We start from the raw sequence: 20,429 nt of genomic DNA, 5'->3' as shown, positions 1-20,429 counted from the left end.
ATCCAGCCGGTGACTCAGCCGGCTTTCCAGCCGGCGACTCAGCTGGCCTTCCAGATGGTGACTCAGCCGGCGACTCAGCTTGCCTTCCTGCCGGTATCCAGTCTGGTCCAGCAGCCGGTGACTCAGCCGGTCCCCAGCCGTGTCCAAGCGGCCTTCCAGCCGGTCCCCAGCCTTGTGCAGCCGGCCTTCCAGTCGGTCCCCAGCATTGTGCAGCCGGCCTTCCAGTCGTTCCCCAGCATTGTAACGCTGGCCTTACAGCCGGCCTCACAAACCTTGTCCCGGTCCGGCCATACGGCCGGCAGTTCCCCCCAGGACTTCCCCTACCAAGTCCCCCAGGACTCCACGCTCTCGAGCGCCCCCAGGGACTAAGACTGTCCCCCCTCTTGAACTCTTTTGTTCCCCCACCCCCGCTCCCTTGTTTTTTTTTATTATGTCACCCCGACCCCATGATTATGCATTTTTGTCTTCCCCTGACCTTGTTCACCATGTGTTGTTGATTCTTGTCACTGTCTCAGTCTGTCTTGTCCTCTAGTCACCTTGAGGAGCGTCAGGATGTCGCTCCTCAAGGCGGGGTTCTGTCACGATTCTGCCTCATCTTGTCATGTCTTTCTTGATCTTGTGGCAGAATCATGGCAGGATCCCTTGTTTAATGTGGAGAGAGACATTTTGACCCTTTTGGCGTTCCATACTCTCTCTCCGGTCTCGTCTCTGTTCCCGCCCTCTTGGCTCTTCATTATTGATTGGACCTGTTTGACCTGCACGGTTTCGGCGGGAGGGGCTTCCTGGGTCGCGGCTTCCTGGGTCGCGGCTCGTGGGCTCTCCCTGTTGTTCGTGGACGTTGCTCGGTGGCTTTGGTCGGGGTCACTGATTGCAGCTATGACACGTCAGAGGAGATCTGGCCCTCCCGGCTGAGCCTGGTTTCTCCCAAGGTTTTTTTTTCTCCATTATTCATCATTGGAGTTTGGGTTCCTCGCCACAGCAGAGCAGTGCAGTGTTGGCTTGCTCACCGGGAGACTGCATTTATTTATTTATTCATTTATTTATTAGATATTATTTATTATAATGATCTTGCTTGGTCTATAAACACCATGCACTGTGCTGTGTTTTACCTTTCTGTGTTTTTCTTATTTGCTCCTGTAAAGCTGCTTTGGAACAATGCACATTGTGAAAAGCGCTATATAAATAAAATTGAATTGAATTGATTGTTAATTAGTTCATGCCCTGCACCTGTCCCCTCTTGATTTTCTCCTTATATAATGCCCTTGTGTCTCTTGTCCTGTGTTTGTTCGTACTGGTTATTCAGCGTGTCCCCACTGTCTGTACTTTTGTATTGTATGCCTTGCCTTGTTAGCCGTCTTGCTGTCCTTGCCTTGCCTTCGTGTTATTTAGTTTGGTTCCTGTATTCCCATAAGTCTTGTTAGCCAGTTCCTTTTTTTTCCCCCACGTGGGAAGTGTTTATTTTCTGTTTATGTCAAGAGTTGTTTAGTCTAGTGTTAGTTAGTCTACGTTCTGTCTACTTATCGTGTTATCCTGTTTTTTTTGTTTAAACCCCATTGTGGGTTTTTGTTTTATTAAATTGACCGTTGAGTGCGTGACGTGTCCAGATTTCCTCACTTCACATTTTCTGTTGAATGAGTGCATCATCCGGTTACTTAAAGTGCACTTCTTTTTTGAGAATTTTCAATGTGAACACACTACTCACACTACTTATACCACAAAATGATGTAGAATAGTGCATAAGTGTGCGATTTGGGATGCACCCTTGGTTTTGTCACAGCACTTTGTTTTGTTCATCTTCTTTGGTTCCGGCCTGTGTTTGATTGTTGGATTGCTGAGCTCTGTGTATGACCTCTAGCCTGTTGTGGATTATGCCGATGGATTACCCTTTAAAAAACAATTGTGTTTGGAACCTCATCTGTGTCTCTTGTGCTGTTTGTGACAGCTACCTAATATATCTAGTAAAATTGAACTGATTTGTATGGTTAGTATTTCCTAACCCTTAAGAATAATTTGTTACAGTGTGTAATATGTATGTGTGTGTAGATGCACTTCTTAAAAAAATAATTACAGTTATGCATTTAGTATCTCAGGATGGTACAAAGTAGCAGTTGTAAATGGTGTTATATCTGTGGCTCTCTTGACACAAAGTCCACAGTGTTTATCATCATGAGATGCTTATCTTGACATGAACATCATCTCACCTGTTCTTTCAGGAAGCGAGAGGCATTGCTCACTTTTTCAGTTTGGTCTACATTAGTGAGTTTCTCAGCCTTAGCCACACTGGACCTTCATAAACAAAACAAGATTTTACAAAGAATATTATCCTAAAGTATACTACTCTGATATACTTCATTCTGATTGGCCACTCGTGACATGTCACTGTGTCTGTTATAACAACACAAAGTGTTTCCAGCATCAGTAGAAATCACTGAGTGTTTTTACCTGCTGAGATGAGGCTTATACGGTAGTTTTTCTGCTCCGTCAGCGGCAGTGATGTCAAATGGACTTTGATCGGCTGTGAAATCACTGAGACATCAAACATCAGAGATCACATTAGTCCAACACACAACTTTCATTCTCACACTCACAATCACTCAAAGTGTTCATCTTCATAGACACCTGGGTTGTTTAATACAGCGATGCATGGTCATGAACTCCAGGAGCCACTTGTTCAAAAAGTTTAATCTGGATCAGAATGATCAGGATTGGGAAATCCCATCTTTTGATATACAGGACCAGATAATCAGAGTCGGCGCCAGACCACAATGAACAGGAGGGCAAGTGGCTTCCAACGGAGGGCACACAATCAGCATCATTAAAGAGTAAATGTTTTGTGATTTTTAAGGTCAGGTATTAAATGGAGTGACGCAAATATGACCCGGAACTGAAATTAGAATGACAGACGACTCATTCACATGATTTAGAGTCGACTCCCTTTTCCCCAAGCCAATAACTTTGTTATTCATTCACTTTCGGCTTTACAACATTACACACTGCATGAAATGTCATTTTAAGGACATTGTAATAGTTACACTTTAAAACAAAATTATTCAAAACTATCACATGTGCAATGTTCCCTCTCATTTTTTTACAGCACTAAGCAAAAACATATTTCTCCGATCGCAAACGTAAAAACTGCAAAGCACTTTTACTTGGCAGTAACAGTATGTGAAAAAAGTTTTTTTCTGTACTAACCTACTGTAACTGGGGCCGTAGATAACCCATATGCAGGGGAGTCATTTTCTAACATTTGAGAAAAATCTGTGGAATTCCATGGAATAGTTTTAAATGTGTTTGCTTTTGTCCACAAATGTGTGTAAATGTGTTAAAACAGTATTAGAATGCTACCTGTCTATGCATTTAACTGCAGGTGACAGCAGACTTGGTTTTGCTCATCATTTCAAAAGAAGCAGAGCATACAGAGGAGCTTGTTTCTGATAATAGAGAGACTGTTTAAACTCTGAATACACCGGACCAAATTAGTACTCTGAATTCATTTAAACTAACAAATTATGTGAATGTCAAGACCATATTTATGATATACATATTTATATTTGTATGAAAAATTATATATTTGATTGTTTATAGTGTTGTACATGAAAGTAAAATGGCCTTGTGTTCTTATGATGAATTTAGTGTGTATTAAATGACACGTTTTCTCACGTCACAACACGATGTATATATAACTTCACATAAAACGTAACAAGCGCATTCGCCTGTCGTTTCTTCTTGTTGTGAACGGATTTGAAATGATCCAGCGCTGTCTCAAGTAATAGACAGTTAAAATACGTTTTCTGAACTCCTCCGCGGTTAGTTTAGTTTTAAATGTCTCAAATATCACATTGTTCGCCCTCAGGCTTCTTAAAGCAACAACGAGCCGTTTTGGCTTATGGTTCCCCCATGTGGTTGATAAGCGCAATTGTCTGTTATCAATGTCGTAAATACTGTCACTGTATAAGCTTCAACATGGGCAGCGCAATACAAGTGGATTTGTTGACTAAGCAGAAACCGCCGTTACATCATGTCACTTCATAAACTGTGCATGTACTAAAGCACTCTTTTGGCTCCCGCGGGGTGTACTACTGGGCTATACTTATAGCTCAAACTAGATTCTGAGGTAGCAGCTGATTGTTAGCCGTAAGCGCATAGCGTGCTAGCTCCATAGCACCTAACATGCTAACGTTAGCTACATAACACATTTGCAGTCACCCAAAACACAACGCATGGACGTGAATGTGTTTAGTAACCAATGCAAATAATTTTCTGTAGTTATATTTTCGGAAACACACTCACGACCAGGTGTTGTGTAATAGGTGGAATCAATAACTAACACTCAACTCGCTATGGTAACAGTGCCTAGCATAGTAACTATAGATACCGATAACATTAGTCTTTGTGCATGAACTTAGGAATCAGCAACTTTTGACCATAAAACATTTATTGTGGTTTGGTAGTCATCGTTTACAAGCATAACACTAAATTCGTGATGAGGCATGATCATGCTACGTAAGCTATTGAGACCCGGCAACATTACATTATCTCTAGTCTACCTTATGGTTACAAATTGTGAACCAGTAACCTTAGCGGCTGCCAAGTGGAGGCCAAAGTGACGTGGGGACTCCCATGGACGCAGCCAATGCCGCGGACCATCCATGCCCCGATACGCTCACCAAACCCATCTTCGATGGGTGGCATTCGAACAACCCATAGCGTGATCATTACGTGATCTGATGAAAATTACTAAACCGTTTATAATGTAAGCTTGCCAAATACAATAGTCTATTACAAATGGTCTGCTGAAATTTCTCCCACAATTTTGACTATTTCAGTTATTTTTAACAAAAGTCTTTTAATGATGCGTTCTTTTCAAACTGTAGTGTATTTCGGGGAAACTATGAGTTTAACCACAGTAACATACAAATAATTAATGGTGATTAACCATTACCTATTTTATACACTTTACCTGATGCAGCAGAATTAATAATAGCGACAAACTAAATGTACTCGTCCAGCGAGTGATCAGCAGATCGTATATCAACTCTAAGAAATATTACTTTCCTGGCCTTGGAAGAACAATATTCTTACTGTAGTACAGTACCACTTCAGAAATCTTAATGAAATCAAGCAGTTTAAGTGACGTTGATATGTGATAAATAAACACAGAAACGATTCGAGCGTGGTTACAAATGCGGTTTTATTTACTATGCTAAAGGGAAATAAAACCAACTAACTAACAAAGACCAAACACTAACAAACAAACATAAAACTTAAAAGCAGTAAAGAATGAAGGAAATAGACAAAGCAAAGAGTGCCAGTATTAAATCAGCTATTCGCATCTGCATAAACCATCAAGGACAATCTCCTTATTTAAAAGGGGCAAAGCTTAAGCGCAGCTATTTAGAAATAGATCAGATACTTGCATTGGCTTCCTTGTTTGTGTAGGCACCAGTTTTAGTGCGTGTGAAAACGGTTTCAGAGTCCTGATGGCTTCGAAGCAAGCGGGTGAGTCCATCGGATTCTTTCTTAGAATCAGATTGGCTGACGAAGGTAGAACGGACTTATCCGAAGCACACTGCTGGAAGAAGCTGTCTCAGAGGAGAGAGACAGGTCTCGAGAGGGTGAACAAACACGAGCACGAACACACACAAAAGAGCATTGTATGCTTCGTGCACAGATGTTATAACACCGAGGGCGTCACGCCCCTCCAAGGTGGGCGATCCAATGTGATGAGATAGTTTTGGGCGCGAAAACATGTTTCTTTGTCCGGCACACTAACTCATTTGCATTTATGGTCGCCTGGGAGTTTGGCGCAGAAATAGACTTAGAATAAAATAAAATGAGTATGGTATAAAATACATTACTGTGCTATACACCATATTCTAAGACATGAAAAGGGAAACACTTGAAACATGAAAGGATTATAATTACATTGACCTGTACTTTGTACAAGAATGTAAATATACACAGAATACCATTAAGCACACATGCCTTTGAAGTTATAGGTGAAGGAGAATAACGTGGAGACAAGCATACACAGTGGGGTGGTTGTATATAAACGTTAAACCAGTCTTTTGTGGCTAAGGAAAGAGACAGAGACATTCTTTTGGAAGAATTTGAGGCTCTCAGTCCCTGGGGGCCACATGGCTATTCTCACAGTCCTGTCTTCCCCCAAGAACCTCCTTTGAAGTCCAGGGGAAAGGTGTTGAGATAGGACAGTTGGGCCAGACTCGTTGGTGCCTGGTTGAAGCTTGTGAGAGGTTACTGTGTTTTATGATTTTATAATCCCAGTTGGTAAACTTTGATCCGACCAGACCCTACAAAACCTTTAGAGAGATCCTCTTCTTCCTTTAACATTCTAAGCAGATGTATTTCATACAAACTTAAAGATTAACGTATTGTCAACATTTATAAACATTTAGAATGTAAATCTTGTAAGATTCAGTTTGTTAAAGATCGGGTAACACACTCAATTTCTGCCAATCTCATATTAATCTTGAGTACCTATACAGTAGTATTGCATACGTTGTATCTTCAAAGAGTATTTAGTTTGATTAAATTTATAAAAGATAGATATAACTGTACAATTCTTTCCAGAAAAGCACGAGCTGCTGGAGGCAGGCAGTGGGACGGAACTACAGCACGAGCACACAACACATCATCGCATTAATCCCTTCATGTTGTTTACATTATGCACGTACACGCCGATTGCCAACAAAGAACAAACATATGACTTAGTTTGACTTACTGCGTTCAGTTCATGTCTAGCATCTTTAAGCGCTGGGACCGCGCCATCTATCAGTTTCAAACCATCTCCAAATCCAGCGTTATATCCACAGTTTATATAAAATCCATCACTGAAATGCCGTGAACAAACAGACACACCTAAACTTCACTATCGCAAGAGGAACGAGCTGCAGCTGTTGGCCCACAGCACAGCCAATCTTGACGAAGGGCAGATAATCTTAATGGTAAGTGGGTCTTGCTCGTCGGTTGGCTCGTGGGCAGGCTCTTTCTTTCACCTTGCCTTTTCTGGGAGAATGGCCAATAAAAGGAATTTGATCCCTGTGACGACACAGGGATCCAGACTTTAAAAAAACTTTCCGAAACAAGTTGGAGTGCTGGGGGAGTGTACCCAGCACAGAAATATGACATCATACGTCCAACAGTTGACCATGTTAAGCATGAGAAGCCAGCATGTTAAACAGTGTAAAGAAGTCTGAATGCATGACACAGCATGATATCCCACCTTTAAACCACTAAATGTGTTTTCCTTGAGTAGAAAATGTTTCCTTAAGTGATAGTTTACCCAAAAATGACAATTCTGCCATCATTTACTCAACCTTTTGTCATTTCAAACCTGCATGACTTTCTCACTTCCGCAGAACACAAAAGAAGATATTTTGAAAAATGTTGTTAACTGATTCCCATTCACAAAACATTCACTGGTTTTGTGTCCGTACCTTACAGATGAATGTGTGACGGCGCTGAGGGTGAGTAAATGGTGACAGAATTTCATTTTTGGGTGGAGTATCCCTTTAACACTGGATATACAGATAATTCTGTTAAGAAATTCTGATAAAAAGAAACCTAACCTATTGTACCGCAACCTTGCATCGTGATATGTATGGTATAGTGAAGTTGTTGGTGATCCACAGAGCTCATCTGAGAACATACTGTATGTCATCTTGTTTCGCTCATATCAAAGCTTTCCGAAGGAAAATCACGTCACTGACCTGCAGGAGACAGTCTGAGGAGGACGAGCTGTTACTGGAATGACATCTATGTGTCGTGAAGACGATGAAGAAGAAGACGACCTCACAGCAACATTCTGCTGGAGTGAATTTTCCATTCATTACAAACAAAACCACACAACATTACTGCAAGCACACACACACATCAGTAACTCAATAAATGCATTGATCATGTGAAAATCTGATCAAACCTCATGATGACTGATATCTGGTGAGGTCAACGTCTGTGCTTCAGACCGCACTGAACGATCAACTGCAAAGCTGAAGAGAAAAGGAAACAAACATATTTTCTTTTTTATCTTTCAGTTAGATCATTGTAACTACAGCCTGCAAAGTGAAAACAGCACACATTTCAGCTCACTTTTGTCTATTCAATGAATGTTATACGTCAGATGTATGCTACTGTTCTCCTAAACCCAATATATGATCACAACATACTCTACTCTCCCTACAGAAAAGAAACTGCTAAAACCAACTGAAGACCAGATTGACAAGGCTGGCCAGACTGGAGTTAAGGTGGTTTTAGCGGGCGAGTCTGCTGGTCTTCCAGCCTGACTAACTAAAAATAGGCCGTAACCCATCTAGAAGCAGCCTGCTTCACCATCTTAACCAGCCAAAACTACAGTAGCTAACCATCTTAGACTTGCTGTATTTAGTCTGGGCCTCAATCATGAAACCTTTGTAAATATATTTGCATGTAAATATTTCTCAAAACTCTCCTCTGGATTCACGAAAACTTCGTAAAGGTCAGATTTAATAGTTAAATGTGTGTATGTTCATGAATTCCAATCATTCGTAAATAGGGAGCGCATGTACACTGTAGAAGTTTTAGCTGCATATTAAAATAACGATGAGCTTAGCTCACCAAATATGATTCTCCACCAGATCTATTAAGATCACATCCATGAAATGAGTTATTTAAAACATAAATTTCAGTCTAGGAATTAGTTTAATGCATATAATAATCGTTATTAAATACACATATTTTACAGTCTCTGATTAGTAATATAAAGTATAACAATATTTGTATGTATTTGTCCAGCGAATGCATCAATGATATTATACACTTTATGTTATCTCATGGCCATAAGTAACATGACTTTACCAAATAGGATTTAGAGCAAACGTAGCGTAAATCAAACACAGTTAAAGGGACCAAGTATGTGAGTGTGAACACAGAAAACCCATCACAAGTGAATATATGGTTGTTTATTAAACTCTATACTCTACATGGTAAACATAATGACGATCCCATAAACACAAAAAAATACATGAAACACAAATGCGCTAGGGAGCGCGGAGAGACAAAGAGAGAGAGAGAGAGAGTGAGAGAAAGCATGGCAGCGATTTCTGAACACTTTAACAAAGAGGCACAAACTTAACGCAGCTATTCTATAAATAGAAACGGATACTTTGTGCTGTATTGTGATGTATATCCGTATGCACTTAGAGAGATAGAAATGTTGAAATGGTTTCAGAATGCGGTCCTGCTGAAAAGTTCCGGGCCTCAGGACCAGCCACGTGGCTCATCATGGTGTGCAAGGCAGCAGAAGTCGATTGTTCCTTCTTTCCCCCCAGTGGGGGGAAAAGGGCAGTCTCCAAAGAGACTCCACGAACCAGTTTCTGATGAGGGCAGGTATAGAGAAAAAGCCCAAGCTTCGTTTTCAGAGCAGGCTCGATATTTAACTTCATGAGGGGGCATGCCAACCTGAGTTTTAATAGACCAATCAGAGGTTCTTTGTCCACTCAACAGCTAATTTGCATCTTTATGATCTCCTAGCAACTTTATAAACTTCCAGTCCGGATTATTACATAAAGACTATAAAGTGTTCTTTGGTCACACAATATATATGAACAAGGAGGAAATCAAGAGACAAACATTTAGATACCATATATATCAGGTTTGAATCGCATAGAGTCATAATCCATTTCAATGTATGAATACAAACAGAGCCTGAATCAAACGTGCATATTTACCAGTTACAAATGATTTAAAGAACCAAGAGAGCCAACATATAACAGAGATAATTGCATATATTTACAGGAAAAGGACAGTTTAATCAAATAAGTATAAGTATGATTTATTAGCGTCTTCATGAAATGTCTGGAACATATTTTGCTTAAAAACACTCAATGGCTGTGTAAACAAAACCCTTCTTGCCTCGTCAAAAACAGCTATGCTCACAGCAACCCATTTTGGTGCATGTCTCTTTAACTGATAATGAGTTACAGCGAACCCCACCCCCGTTCTGTCCGGCGTGTCAACACAACACACATGTAGTGGCAATGGTTTAGTTAAATGATATTTCCTGAATTCCTCTGCAGTTAGTTTCATCTTAAACGTCTCAAATCATTCGTCCAGAGACAAAAAAATCAGTCAGCAAACAGCTAATGCGCTTACTTTGTGTGTGTATGCTTACCTAAAATCCACGGAATCCACTGCAGATCTCAGTGGAATTACATGGATTTTAGCGCTTGTCATTGACAAGTTATAACGTTACACATAAAAAGTGAGAGCTAGTTTGCTTTGACAGATTCCAGGTGAGACAAAACAGAGAGACTTTTCACCTCTGCTTTGAAGCTTAGGAGTCGTAAATATCCCACGGAGAAACAAAAGGGTGATCAACACCTTCGGTGAGAGCACCAACCTAAATCCAGGCCCCACTGGAGCCAGGTCTGACTCTGATCTTTTGATGTTGATATCAAGAAACCAGGACAAAAGAGAGTGGATGGGGTTTATGGCTCTTCTTTTCATGAATCCGACCATTTGGCTTATGCCAAAGTCTCTAGAACACTCATCCATAATTAGCATAATCCTCGTCTATGAAGAACAAAAATGCAAATTACATATTGGAATGCTGTGGAATCTTCTGAACTCCATTCTCAGGTTTGACATGTTATATTGAATAAATGCATAAGCAACTAATAGGCTATATGCCTAATAATAAATTAATGTGATCCACCAGAGCGTTTGTAGCCAGCAAATAATGCCTGGTGCTCTTCTGCAAACATCCAGCTGGTGGTGCTTGAGAGCGCTTTGGAGGCACAGCATTTTCCTGGTTGCCATTATTTGGAATATCCACAAAAGTAACATGGTACGAGTATCTTATTCTGAAGAAAATTACTTGATATAAAAATGCAATTACGTCTCGGTTACGTCTGCTCCTTGACAGAGTGAACGAGACGTTGTGTCAACAGAATCGGGTTTGACTTGAGAACGTCTTGGTTACAGATGTAACCTCTGTTCCCTGATGGAGGGAACGAGACGTTGTGTCGAACCGACAGATGGGGTTTGACTTGAGAACCTATCATCTTCTGACTAGTTTTGAAAAAGCCAATGAAATTGGCTAAACACCGTAAGGGCCGCTGGGTAAGTGTTATTTCCTCACTGAGGAAACGCGCTACAGAGACCACTTCCTACCGTGGGGAGGAGTTTAGTGGAGACACCAGCATGGTCTCGCTGGCAGGGGAGAACTCATGGGAGAGTGTGCAGACTGAAGGAAGTGCCGCAGGGTGGAGGTCCACCTAGGGAAGGTCACGGGTTACCAAGGTGGGAACCAATCAGGAGGATACATCAGATGGAACCGCCCAGTTGGGGGGTTACTAAGTTTGGAGAACTAGGTCTGGTTAGAGCTATGCGGTAGATAACTCAGCTTGTACCCGGCCTAAGGGGGCAGGGCTGCTCTACCCAGCCCGCCCACAGGAGGTCCTTAGTGATGGATGGAAAGCCTATTCTTCACCCAGTGGGGGAAGAAGGGAGGCGGAAATAGCACGCTGACCCACCTAGGAGGGGGGGTGTGCTCTCTCAGGCGTACGCCCTACCGGTCGCCGGTCTTACCTATTACCATGCAAGACTCGGGCTGACACCGGTTCTACGCAGAGGCTGTAAAACCTCACGAAGGTGTTGGGCGTAGCCCAACCCGCAGCTCTGCATATGTCTGTCAGAGAAGCGCCCTGGGCCAGTGCCCACGAGGAGGCTACACTCCAGGTGGAGTGTGCCCTCATTGCCAATGGGCACGGGCGATCCTGGGATCAGTACGCCGTAGCGACGGCGTCCACAATCCAGTGCGCCAGTCTCTGTTTGGAGACAGCCCTCCCTTTCTGCTGGCCTCCAAAACAGACAAAGAGCTTCTTGCTCTGCGTGCGGTCCAAGTAGAGGTGTAGCGTGCGTACTGGACATGGATGGGGTCCCGAAAGGGAGTGGTGGGAGCCTTTGGCACGTAGCCGGGCCGTGGTCTCAGGATCACGTGAGAGTCTCCAGGTCCGAATTCTAGGCAATCCGTGGACACGGAGAATGCTTGTAGGTCCCCTACCCTCTTGATGGATGCGAGCACCACCAGGAGGGCCGTCTTCATCGTAAGATAAGAAAGAGCGGCTTCTCCTAGGGGCTCGAAGGGGGGCTTCGTTCTCACACCCCTAGGAACCTAATGACCAGGTCGTGCTGTCTCAGAGACTTGCCAGCAACTGGTTCGTGATGAGCGGTGAAGCCGGCTACATACACTTTCAGTGTGGAAGGGGAGAGATTACTCTTTCTTGTAGGAAGGACCTAAGTCTTTCTTGTAGGAAGGACAGCACGTTCCCGATCGAGCATCTCCGTGGGTCTTCTCCTCGAGAAGAACACCAGGACGAGAAGAGGTGCCACTTAAAGGCATACAGCCGCCTAGTGGCAGGGGCCCTAGCCTGGGTGATGGTCTCAACCACCGCAAGGGGTAGGCCACTCAGCATCTCCTCTTCCCGTCCAGGAGCCAGACGTGGAGGTTCCAGAGGTCTGGTCTCGGGTGCCACAAAGTGCCCTTTCCCTGCGAAAAAAGGTCCTTCGTCAGGGGAATCGGCCAGGGGGGAGTTGTCGTCAAGAGCATTAGCTCCGAGAACGAAGTCCGGTTGGGCCAGTATGGCGCAACTAGTAGCACTTGATGCTCCTCTTCCCTGACCTTGCACAGGAGCTGTGCAATGAGGCTCACTGGGGGGAAGGCGTACTTCCACTTGTCCCGCGGCCAGCTGTGTGCTAGAGCATCAGTGCCGAGGGGGGCCTCGGACAGGGAGTACCATAGCGGGCAATGGGTGGTGTCCAGAGAGGCGAACAGGTCTGCCTGTGCCCGTCCGAACTGCACCCAAATGAGCTGGACTGCGCGGGGGTGGAGTCGCCACTCTCCACGAGGCGTCGACTGACGAGAGAGCGCATCGGCTGTCTGGTTCAGGTCACCCGGGATGTATGTGGCTCGCAGGGACCTCGTCACCTGTTGACTCCACAGGAGGAGGCGTTGGGTGAGTTGTGTTAACTGCCGTGAGCGAATGCCACCCTGAAGGTTGATATAAGCCACGGCAGTTGTGCTGTCTGACCGGACCAGCACGTGCTTGTCCTGTACGAGAGGTCGCAGCCCCTTCAGTGCAAGTAGCACAGCCAACAACTCTAGGCAGTTGATATGCCAACGCAGGCGGGGGCCCGTCCACCGCCCGACACTGCGTGCCTGTTGCACATGGCACTCAACCTTGCAGGGAGGCTTCCATCATCACCATGACGTGCCTTGAGACCTGCCCGAGGGGGACCCCTGTCCGCAAAAAAAGTCATTGAAGACCAGGGGGTTAGGGTGTGTCGACAGAGAGGCGGAATGACCATACGCCTGCTGCCAGTGTGCCATGCTCTCCAGGGAACCCGACTCTATAGCCAGTGCTGGAGCGGTCTCATGTGCATCAACTCGAGGGGTATCACCCCCGCTGAGGATGTCATGTGCCCCAGGAGCCTCTGAAATAGTTTCAGGGGGACCGCTGGCTGCTTGAAGAGGTTCAGGCAGTTCAGCACTGACTGTGCATGCTCGGTACTTAGCCGTGCTGTCATGGAGACAGAGTCGAGTTCCATGCCGAGAAAAAAGATGCTCTGCACGGAGCACCAGGTCCCTGTGTGTACACAACAGATCTCAGGAGTGTGTCAAGATGAGCCAGTCGTCGAGATAGTTGAGTATTCGCACGCCCTTCTCCCTGAGGGGAGCGAGAGCGGCTTCCACGACCTTCGTGAAGACTCATGGGGATGGGGAGGACCCTGTACTGATATGCCCGCCCCTCGAAAGCAAACCGTAGGAACAGACGATGACGAGGGAGGATCGAGACATTAAAGTACGCGTCCTTCAGGTCGATTGCCATTAACCAATCCTGACACCTTTCAGACGTCAGGATGCGCCTCTGCATGAGCATCCTGAACGGCAGCTTGTGTAGGTGCCTGTTCAGGGTACGCACATCTAGAATGGGGCGCAACCCTCCGCCTTTCTTGGGGACGATGAAGTACAGGCTGTAAAATCGAGAACTGCTGGGAGAAGTCCTCGACAGTATCACCGAACAGCCCGCCTTGCGAGATGAGTGTGTCGAGAAAGTGAACTTTCGAGGGTGTTTGTTTTGTGTTTTATTAGTTATTAAAGTCTTGTTGAGTTAACCCCTTCACTGCCTGCCTGCATTTGGGTTCTTCCACGCCCTGATCGTGACAGAATGCACGAGCCTGATCAGAACCCAGCGGGCAGCAAGATGGACGGCACGGCGTCGTCCTCACGGTCCGCTCAAGCCCGCTTGCTGCTAGGTTTCCGCCAGGGGAACTACGGGAATCGGGAGTTCGCCGGGGCATTCTTTTCCGGGGATGACGTCGGCTGATTCCTCCACTGCGGAACTACCTCCGGTCCCCACGGATTCGCCAAGGTCGGCTATGGATCCGGTGGTGCGGAGAAGGAGGGAGAGGCGCAGCGGAGGAGCGTCCAGTCCGGTGTCCAGTCCTGTGTCTAGTCTTGTGTCTAGTCTTGAGTCCAGTCTTGTGTCCAGTCCGGTGATCCAGCCGGCGTCCAGTCCGGTGATCCAGCCGGCATCCAGCCCTGTCCGTCCGGCGATCCAGCCGGCGTCCAGCCCTGTCCGTCCGGCGATCCAGCCGGCGTCCAGCCCTGTCCGTCCGGCGATCCAGCCGGCGTCAAGCCCTGTCCAGCCGGCCTTCCAGCCGGCCTTCCAGCCGGCGTCAAGCCCTGTCCAGCCGGCCTTCCAGCCGGCGTCAAGGCCTGTCCAGCCGGCCTTCCAGCCGGCCTTCCAGCCGGCGTCAAGCCCTGTCCTGCCGGCCTTCCAGCCGGCACCTAGCCCTTTCCAGCCGGTCCCTGGGAGACTCCCAGGGCCAAAGACTGTTCCCCCCAGGACTCCTCCTAAGTCCCCCAGGACTCCGTGCCCTCGAGCGCAGCCGGGGACTGTTCCCCCCAACCCTTTTGGTTTTCCCCCCGTGAACTCTTTGGTTATGTGTGGAGAGAAACTTATTGTTGTCCTTTGGACAATAATATACGTTCTCTCCAGTGTCTTGTCATTGGCCCCGTTCCTCTCCTTTCCTTGTTATCTTTCCCTAAGTGTTTGATTACCCACACCTGCCCTGTGTCGTTATCCCTCGTTAGTGTTTCCCTATATATACCCTCTTGTTTCTTTGTCCTGTGCTCGTGCATTGTATATGGTGTCTTTCGTGTCTACCCGTGTTTCCTGTTCCTGTTCCTTGCCTTGTCTGTGGATTGTTCGTGTTGTGAGTTACCCTGCCCCTGCCTTTGTTACCCTGCTGTGTTTTTTGTAAGACGTTGTGTCATGCTTATTAGTTAGGTTATTTGCTGTTCTTGTTTTATGTTTTGCCCCCACGTGGGAAGTCTTTGTTTTCTTTATATCTCTTAGTTTCGTTTTCCCCCATTGAGGGTGTTTGTTTTGTGTTTTATTAGTTATTAAAGTCTTGTTGAGTTAACCCCTTCACTGCCTGCCTGCATTTGGGTTCTTCCACGCCCTGATCGTGACAAAGGACAACAAAAAGCATAAGTGCAATAAAAAAAACTGGTCTCATTGTAGAGAATTTAGCATAAGCCAAATGGTCGGAGTCATTGAAAGAAGAGCCATCAACCCCCTGTCTCCTGATTTCTTGATATCAACCTCAAAAGACCAGAGTCAAAACCTAGCTCCAGGGGTCTGGACTTGAGTTGGTGCTCTCACCGAAAGAGCCATCAACCCCCTTTTGTTTCTCTGTGGGATATTTTACGACCCCTAAGCTTCAAAGCAGAGGGGAGAAGTCTCTCTGTCTCATGTGAAACTTAACATATGAGGCTAACCAGAGAAACTTCTCTGACAAATAGGAACTTGTGTGATTCAACTGTCCTTTTCTATAAATATATCTAAATATCTAGGTTACATATTGTCACTCTTGCCATTTTTAAATAATCTGTAATTGTTAAATAGGCAAGTTAATTCAGGCTTTGTTTGTATTCGTACCTCCGAATGAATCATGATTTGATGCAATTCAAACCTTAGCATATTTGATATATAAATGTTTGTCTTTACAATTCCTCCTTGTTTACATATATTGTATGACCATAGAACATTCTCTTTTAATTATGTTATAATTTGGAATGGTATTTTGTAAAGTTGCCAGGAGGTCATAAAGATGCAAATTAGCTGTTGCGTGGACAAAGAGCCTCTTCCCTGCTCAACTCTGATTGGTCGATTCAAACTCAGGTGGGCATGCCCTCTCATGAGGTTAAATATCGAGCCTGCTCTGAAAAGACTCTCTTCCTCTCTTCTCTTCTGCTATACCTGCATCCAAAACGTGTTTCGTGGCGTCTCTTCGGAGACTGCCCTTTTACCCCCACTGGGGGAAAAGAAGGAACAATGGACTTCTACTGACACGTGGTTAAGCCAAGCGGCCGATCACGAGGCCCGCAACTTTCTGCAGGACTGCCTTCTGAAACCTTTTGAACAATTCCATCTCTACACGCGCATACGGATATCGGTCCAGCACAGAGCTTGCAAGTATCCATTTCTATTTATAGAATAGCTGCGTTAAGTCTGTGCCTCTTTGTTAAAGATGATTTTTATTGGTGTTCAGAAATCGCTACCATGCCCTCTCTCTCTCTCTCTCTCCGCGCTTCCTAGCGCATTTGTGTTTCATGTATTCATTTGTTTCATGCGATCATCATTATTTTGTTTACCATGTAGAGTAGAGTTTAATGAACAACCATATATATTCATTTGTGATGGGTTTTCTGTATTCACGCTCACAAGCTTGGTCCCTTCTACTGTGTTTCGATTCGCTACCTTTGCTCTAAATCCTGTTTGGTAAAGTCACGTTACTTATGGCCATGAGATAATGTAAAGTATATAATATCATTGAGGCATTCGCTGGACGAATGCATACAAGTATTATTATGCTTTATATTACTAATCAGAGACCGTAAAATATGCATATTTGATCACGATTATTATACGTATTTTCCTTTGAGCTAAACTAATTCCTTGACTGAAATTGATGTTTTAAATAACTAATTTCATGGATGTGATCTTGAAAGATCTGGTGGAGAACCATAATTGGTGAGCTTTGCTCATCAATATAATAACGTTAGCTAAAACCGCTACATCATATAGCCTACCACAGTATACAGAGCTAAGTTTATTTTATTTTTATTTTTTTACCTTTAATACAGTACTTAAGTACATAAAAAATCTGTCTTTTTTTACTTTTAAAATTAAAACTACTTAATTAAAAGAAGATAGTGATTTTAATGTAAACACAGATTAAAATGTTAAAACAACAATATTTATTTATAAGATGTAGTGGAGTAAAAAGTATGATATGCTTTATAATGTAAAAAAATACTAGAACTTATTCTTTATTTGCAGTTTGCCAAAGGATTAATAAAGTACTCCAAAAAATCTGTATTAGATTAATAAAAAATAATAATTGTTAGATTAGTCGACTAATCGAAAAAATAATCATTCGATTAGTCGACAATTAAAATAATCGTTAGTTGCAGCCCTAGATGATAGGTTCTCAAGTCAAATTCGACAAAACGTCGAGAGAGAAAGGGAACCAGCAATATTAACTGCTCCATTGCTGTGTTGTACAAGTGTGATGGTTGGTCAATGCAGTGTTTGTCCCGCCCCTCCTCCACTGTGATTGGATGGCTGTGTAAAAAGGGAGAGTTATGAGGTCTTCGTTTTACACAAAGTTAATGAGTAAAAAAACGTAAAAAAGACAGGCCAAAGGAACTCGAGAAATATCATTATGATACTGTACATAGTGTTTCAAAATGCAGTGTCATCAGTTTGTCTGTAAGAATACAGAACTTTTTAATATTTTACGCACCATTTACGCGTGGTAGGGAGCTGGTGTAAATTTCTTTGGTACCAACTAACATTTAGAAAATACGAACATTTTCATGAACCCAAAAATTTACATCAGAAAGACTTTATGAACGATTTACACAAAAATTCCATCGGCTCGTGTTTCATGAATGAGGCCCGTTAACTTTGTCTCTGGGTTTTATCATTAAATTATGTTCACATGTATATCATGTATTAAAGTATGTTGAGTAACGGGATGCTGTATTCACAAAGCGCATGACTGGGTTTAACAAAAACACGCTTTTAATATTAAATCCACGGAAAACACAGAAGCAAACACACCACGTTAACATTAGTATAAACAAAACCGGACAAGGAGAACACAGGCTTAAATACATGGGGGAACATAATCAGCCAGAAACAGGTGCGGAACTATTTAACAACTATGGAAACTAATGACTGAACGCAGGCAAACGGGAACAGAACAAAACCAGAATAAAACATAACAGAACCGTGACATGTTGTGTATATGACTGAAGAACAGCTTTGATGATCAGACTGACACTGTAATACAATGCCCGTCCAAAGAAAAAAGTCACACACTCTAATATTTAGTTGGAGCACCTTTAGCTTTGATTAAGGCATGCATCCGCCGTGCCATTGTTTCGATAAGCTTCTGATATGTCACAACATTTATTCCCATTCCGAGTTGCATTAATTTTTCGCCAAGATCTTGTATTGATGATGGGAGAGTGGGACCGCTCTCCCAAAAGTCTTCTCCAGAACAACCCAAAGATTCTCAATGGGGTTAAGGTCTGGACTCTGTGGTGGCCAATCCATGTGTGAAAATGATGCCTTATGCTCCCTGAACAACTCTTTCACAATTTGAGCTCGATGAATCCTGGCATTGTCATCTTGGAATATGCCTGTTCCATTAGGGAAGAAAAAATCCATTGATGGAATAACCTGGTCATTTAGTATATTCAGTTAGTCAGCTGACCTCATTCTTTGGGCACATAACGTTGCTGAACCTAGACCTGACCAATTGCAGAAACCCCAGATCATAGCACTGCCCATGTGGTGACTTTTTTGGATGGGCAGTGCATATCTGGGGTGTGTTCCAGAAAGCAGGGATAAAACCATGAACTCTGGATTGTTTAACCCAAACCTTGCTTTTTCAGGGTATATCGGTTTCAAAACATATTTAAAGCGTAAGTTTAATCAACCTCATGAAAGTTAACGTGCGCACAAGGCAACAACATGAAGACATTGTCAATGGATCACAGATTTCACGAGTCACCATGGGAACGGCTAGGAGGCTTCAAGTTTCATAGCTATTATAAAATGCATATTATCCAGATTTTGACTTTTTGATGTTGATACTTTCTGTCCGTCTCTCGGTGATTAGCTGACGGGGGCTAACATTCATGTAGGCCTGTGCTGGTGTTCGGTAATACGGTACACCGCGGTAGTAAAACTGCATGGTAGTGTTATTGCGGGCACTTCAAATTACAGTGAAAAACAACGTGCATTATTTTTTCCTTTGACCGGTCAAAATTAGGCTGCAATACTGCGTAAGTGTCATACGCATGTGAACACTGTACCAGTCTCTCGTGGAGAAGGATGGCAGAAGGAGGAGCGGTGCCGACTATTTATCCACCTTCTAAAAGGGTAAAGTAAGAGTTATGGAAGTATTCCTACAATTTCCCTATGTGAAGAATATCTGGACGGAAATTGGCAGCAAAATATGGGAACACGTCAAATATGTCAGCTTTCCTGTGTCTCAGTGGTTAGAGCACGGCACTAGCAATGCCAAGGTCATGGGTTTGATCCCAGGGAACTGCACATAGTCAGAAACAAAATGTATAATACAATGCAATGTAAGTCTCTTTAGATAAAAGCGTCTGCCACATGCATAAATGTAAATATAATTATGCATCTTCGAGACAATCATCCAACGCAGTTCAGGGAGATAAAGGTCAAATTCATGGTACTTCTCATATTTCATATCTTGTGTCTGAATAACACAGTTAAGAGTCTGCTAGCAATGCTAAGGCTAAGCTAATGTTTAATGATGAACAAGATGGCGCCAGTAAGATCGGCTGCAGTCACGAGTGCTCCGATCACACTTTGCTTATTTTTGTTTATTTTGTACATCTTTCTGCACTTTGTCTTCGACATAGACTACATAACCTACAACAGAGCGACTCATATCTATTGGTTTAGAATGTACTCTGTTTTTAACCTCGGATCCAAGCTTGCCGAGAAAGATCCTGAGGAACAACAAAGGATGCGACCCAAAGCGGCAGCCGCGAGGGAAACGAGCCGGCATCAGGAACAGGCTAAGGGTACTCGCACATCGCACTCCTTTGCCTAGCATTCTGTTAGCCAATGTCCAGTCTAGGGATGTAACGATTCACCGTGAGCCGGTTGAAAATCGGTTATAATGAGTGACGATTCAAATCGGTTGAGGTGTGAACTGAATCGCAATACATTTTTTGAACAGCAGGGGCCGCTATTTTCACTGCAAATCTAAACGTGGACATGCTGATATTTCTTAAATGCAAAAAAATC

General features: G+C 43.8%; 1 protein-coding gene across 1 annotated transcript in view; it reads right to left on the bottom strand.

The window, feature by feature from the left end:
• LOC130554652 (SUN domain-containing ossification factor-like) overlaps window positions 1-20,429 on the bottom strand; it is a 72,782-nt gene that overhangs the window by 49,157 nt on the left and 3,196 nt on the right. The window contains exons 2-5 of the mRNA XM_057334441.1: window positions 7,943-8,012; window positions 7,734-7,831; window positions 2,443-2,526; window positions 2,202-2,286 (exon numbers count right to left, since the gene is read on the bottom strand). Of these exons, the coding sequence (XP_057190424.1) occupies window positions 2,202-2,286; window positions 2,443-2,526; window positions 7,734-7,831; window positions 7,943-8,012 (337 nt within the window). The remainder of the gene's footprint in view (window positions 1-2,201; window positions 2,287-2,442; window positions 2,527-7,733; window positions 7,832-7,942; window positions 8,013-20,429) is intronic.

This window comes from Triplophysa rosa, linkage group LG5 (genome assembly GCF_024868665.1).
Source record: "Triplophysa rosa linkage group LG5, Trosa_1v2, whole genome shotgun sequence".
Lineage (NCBI taxonomy): Eukaryota > Metazoa > Chordata > Actinopteri > Cypriniformes > Nemacheilidae > Triplophysa > Triplophysa rosa.
The sequence above is the reverse complement of the archived record's forward strand: the minus strand, read 5'-3'. Positions and strand labels throughout refer to the sequence as shown.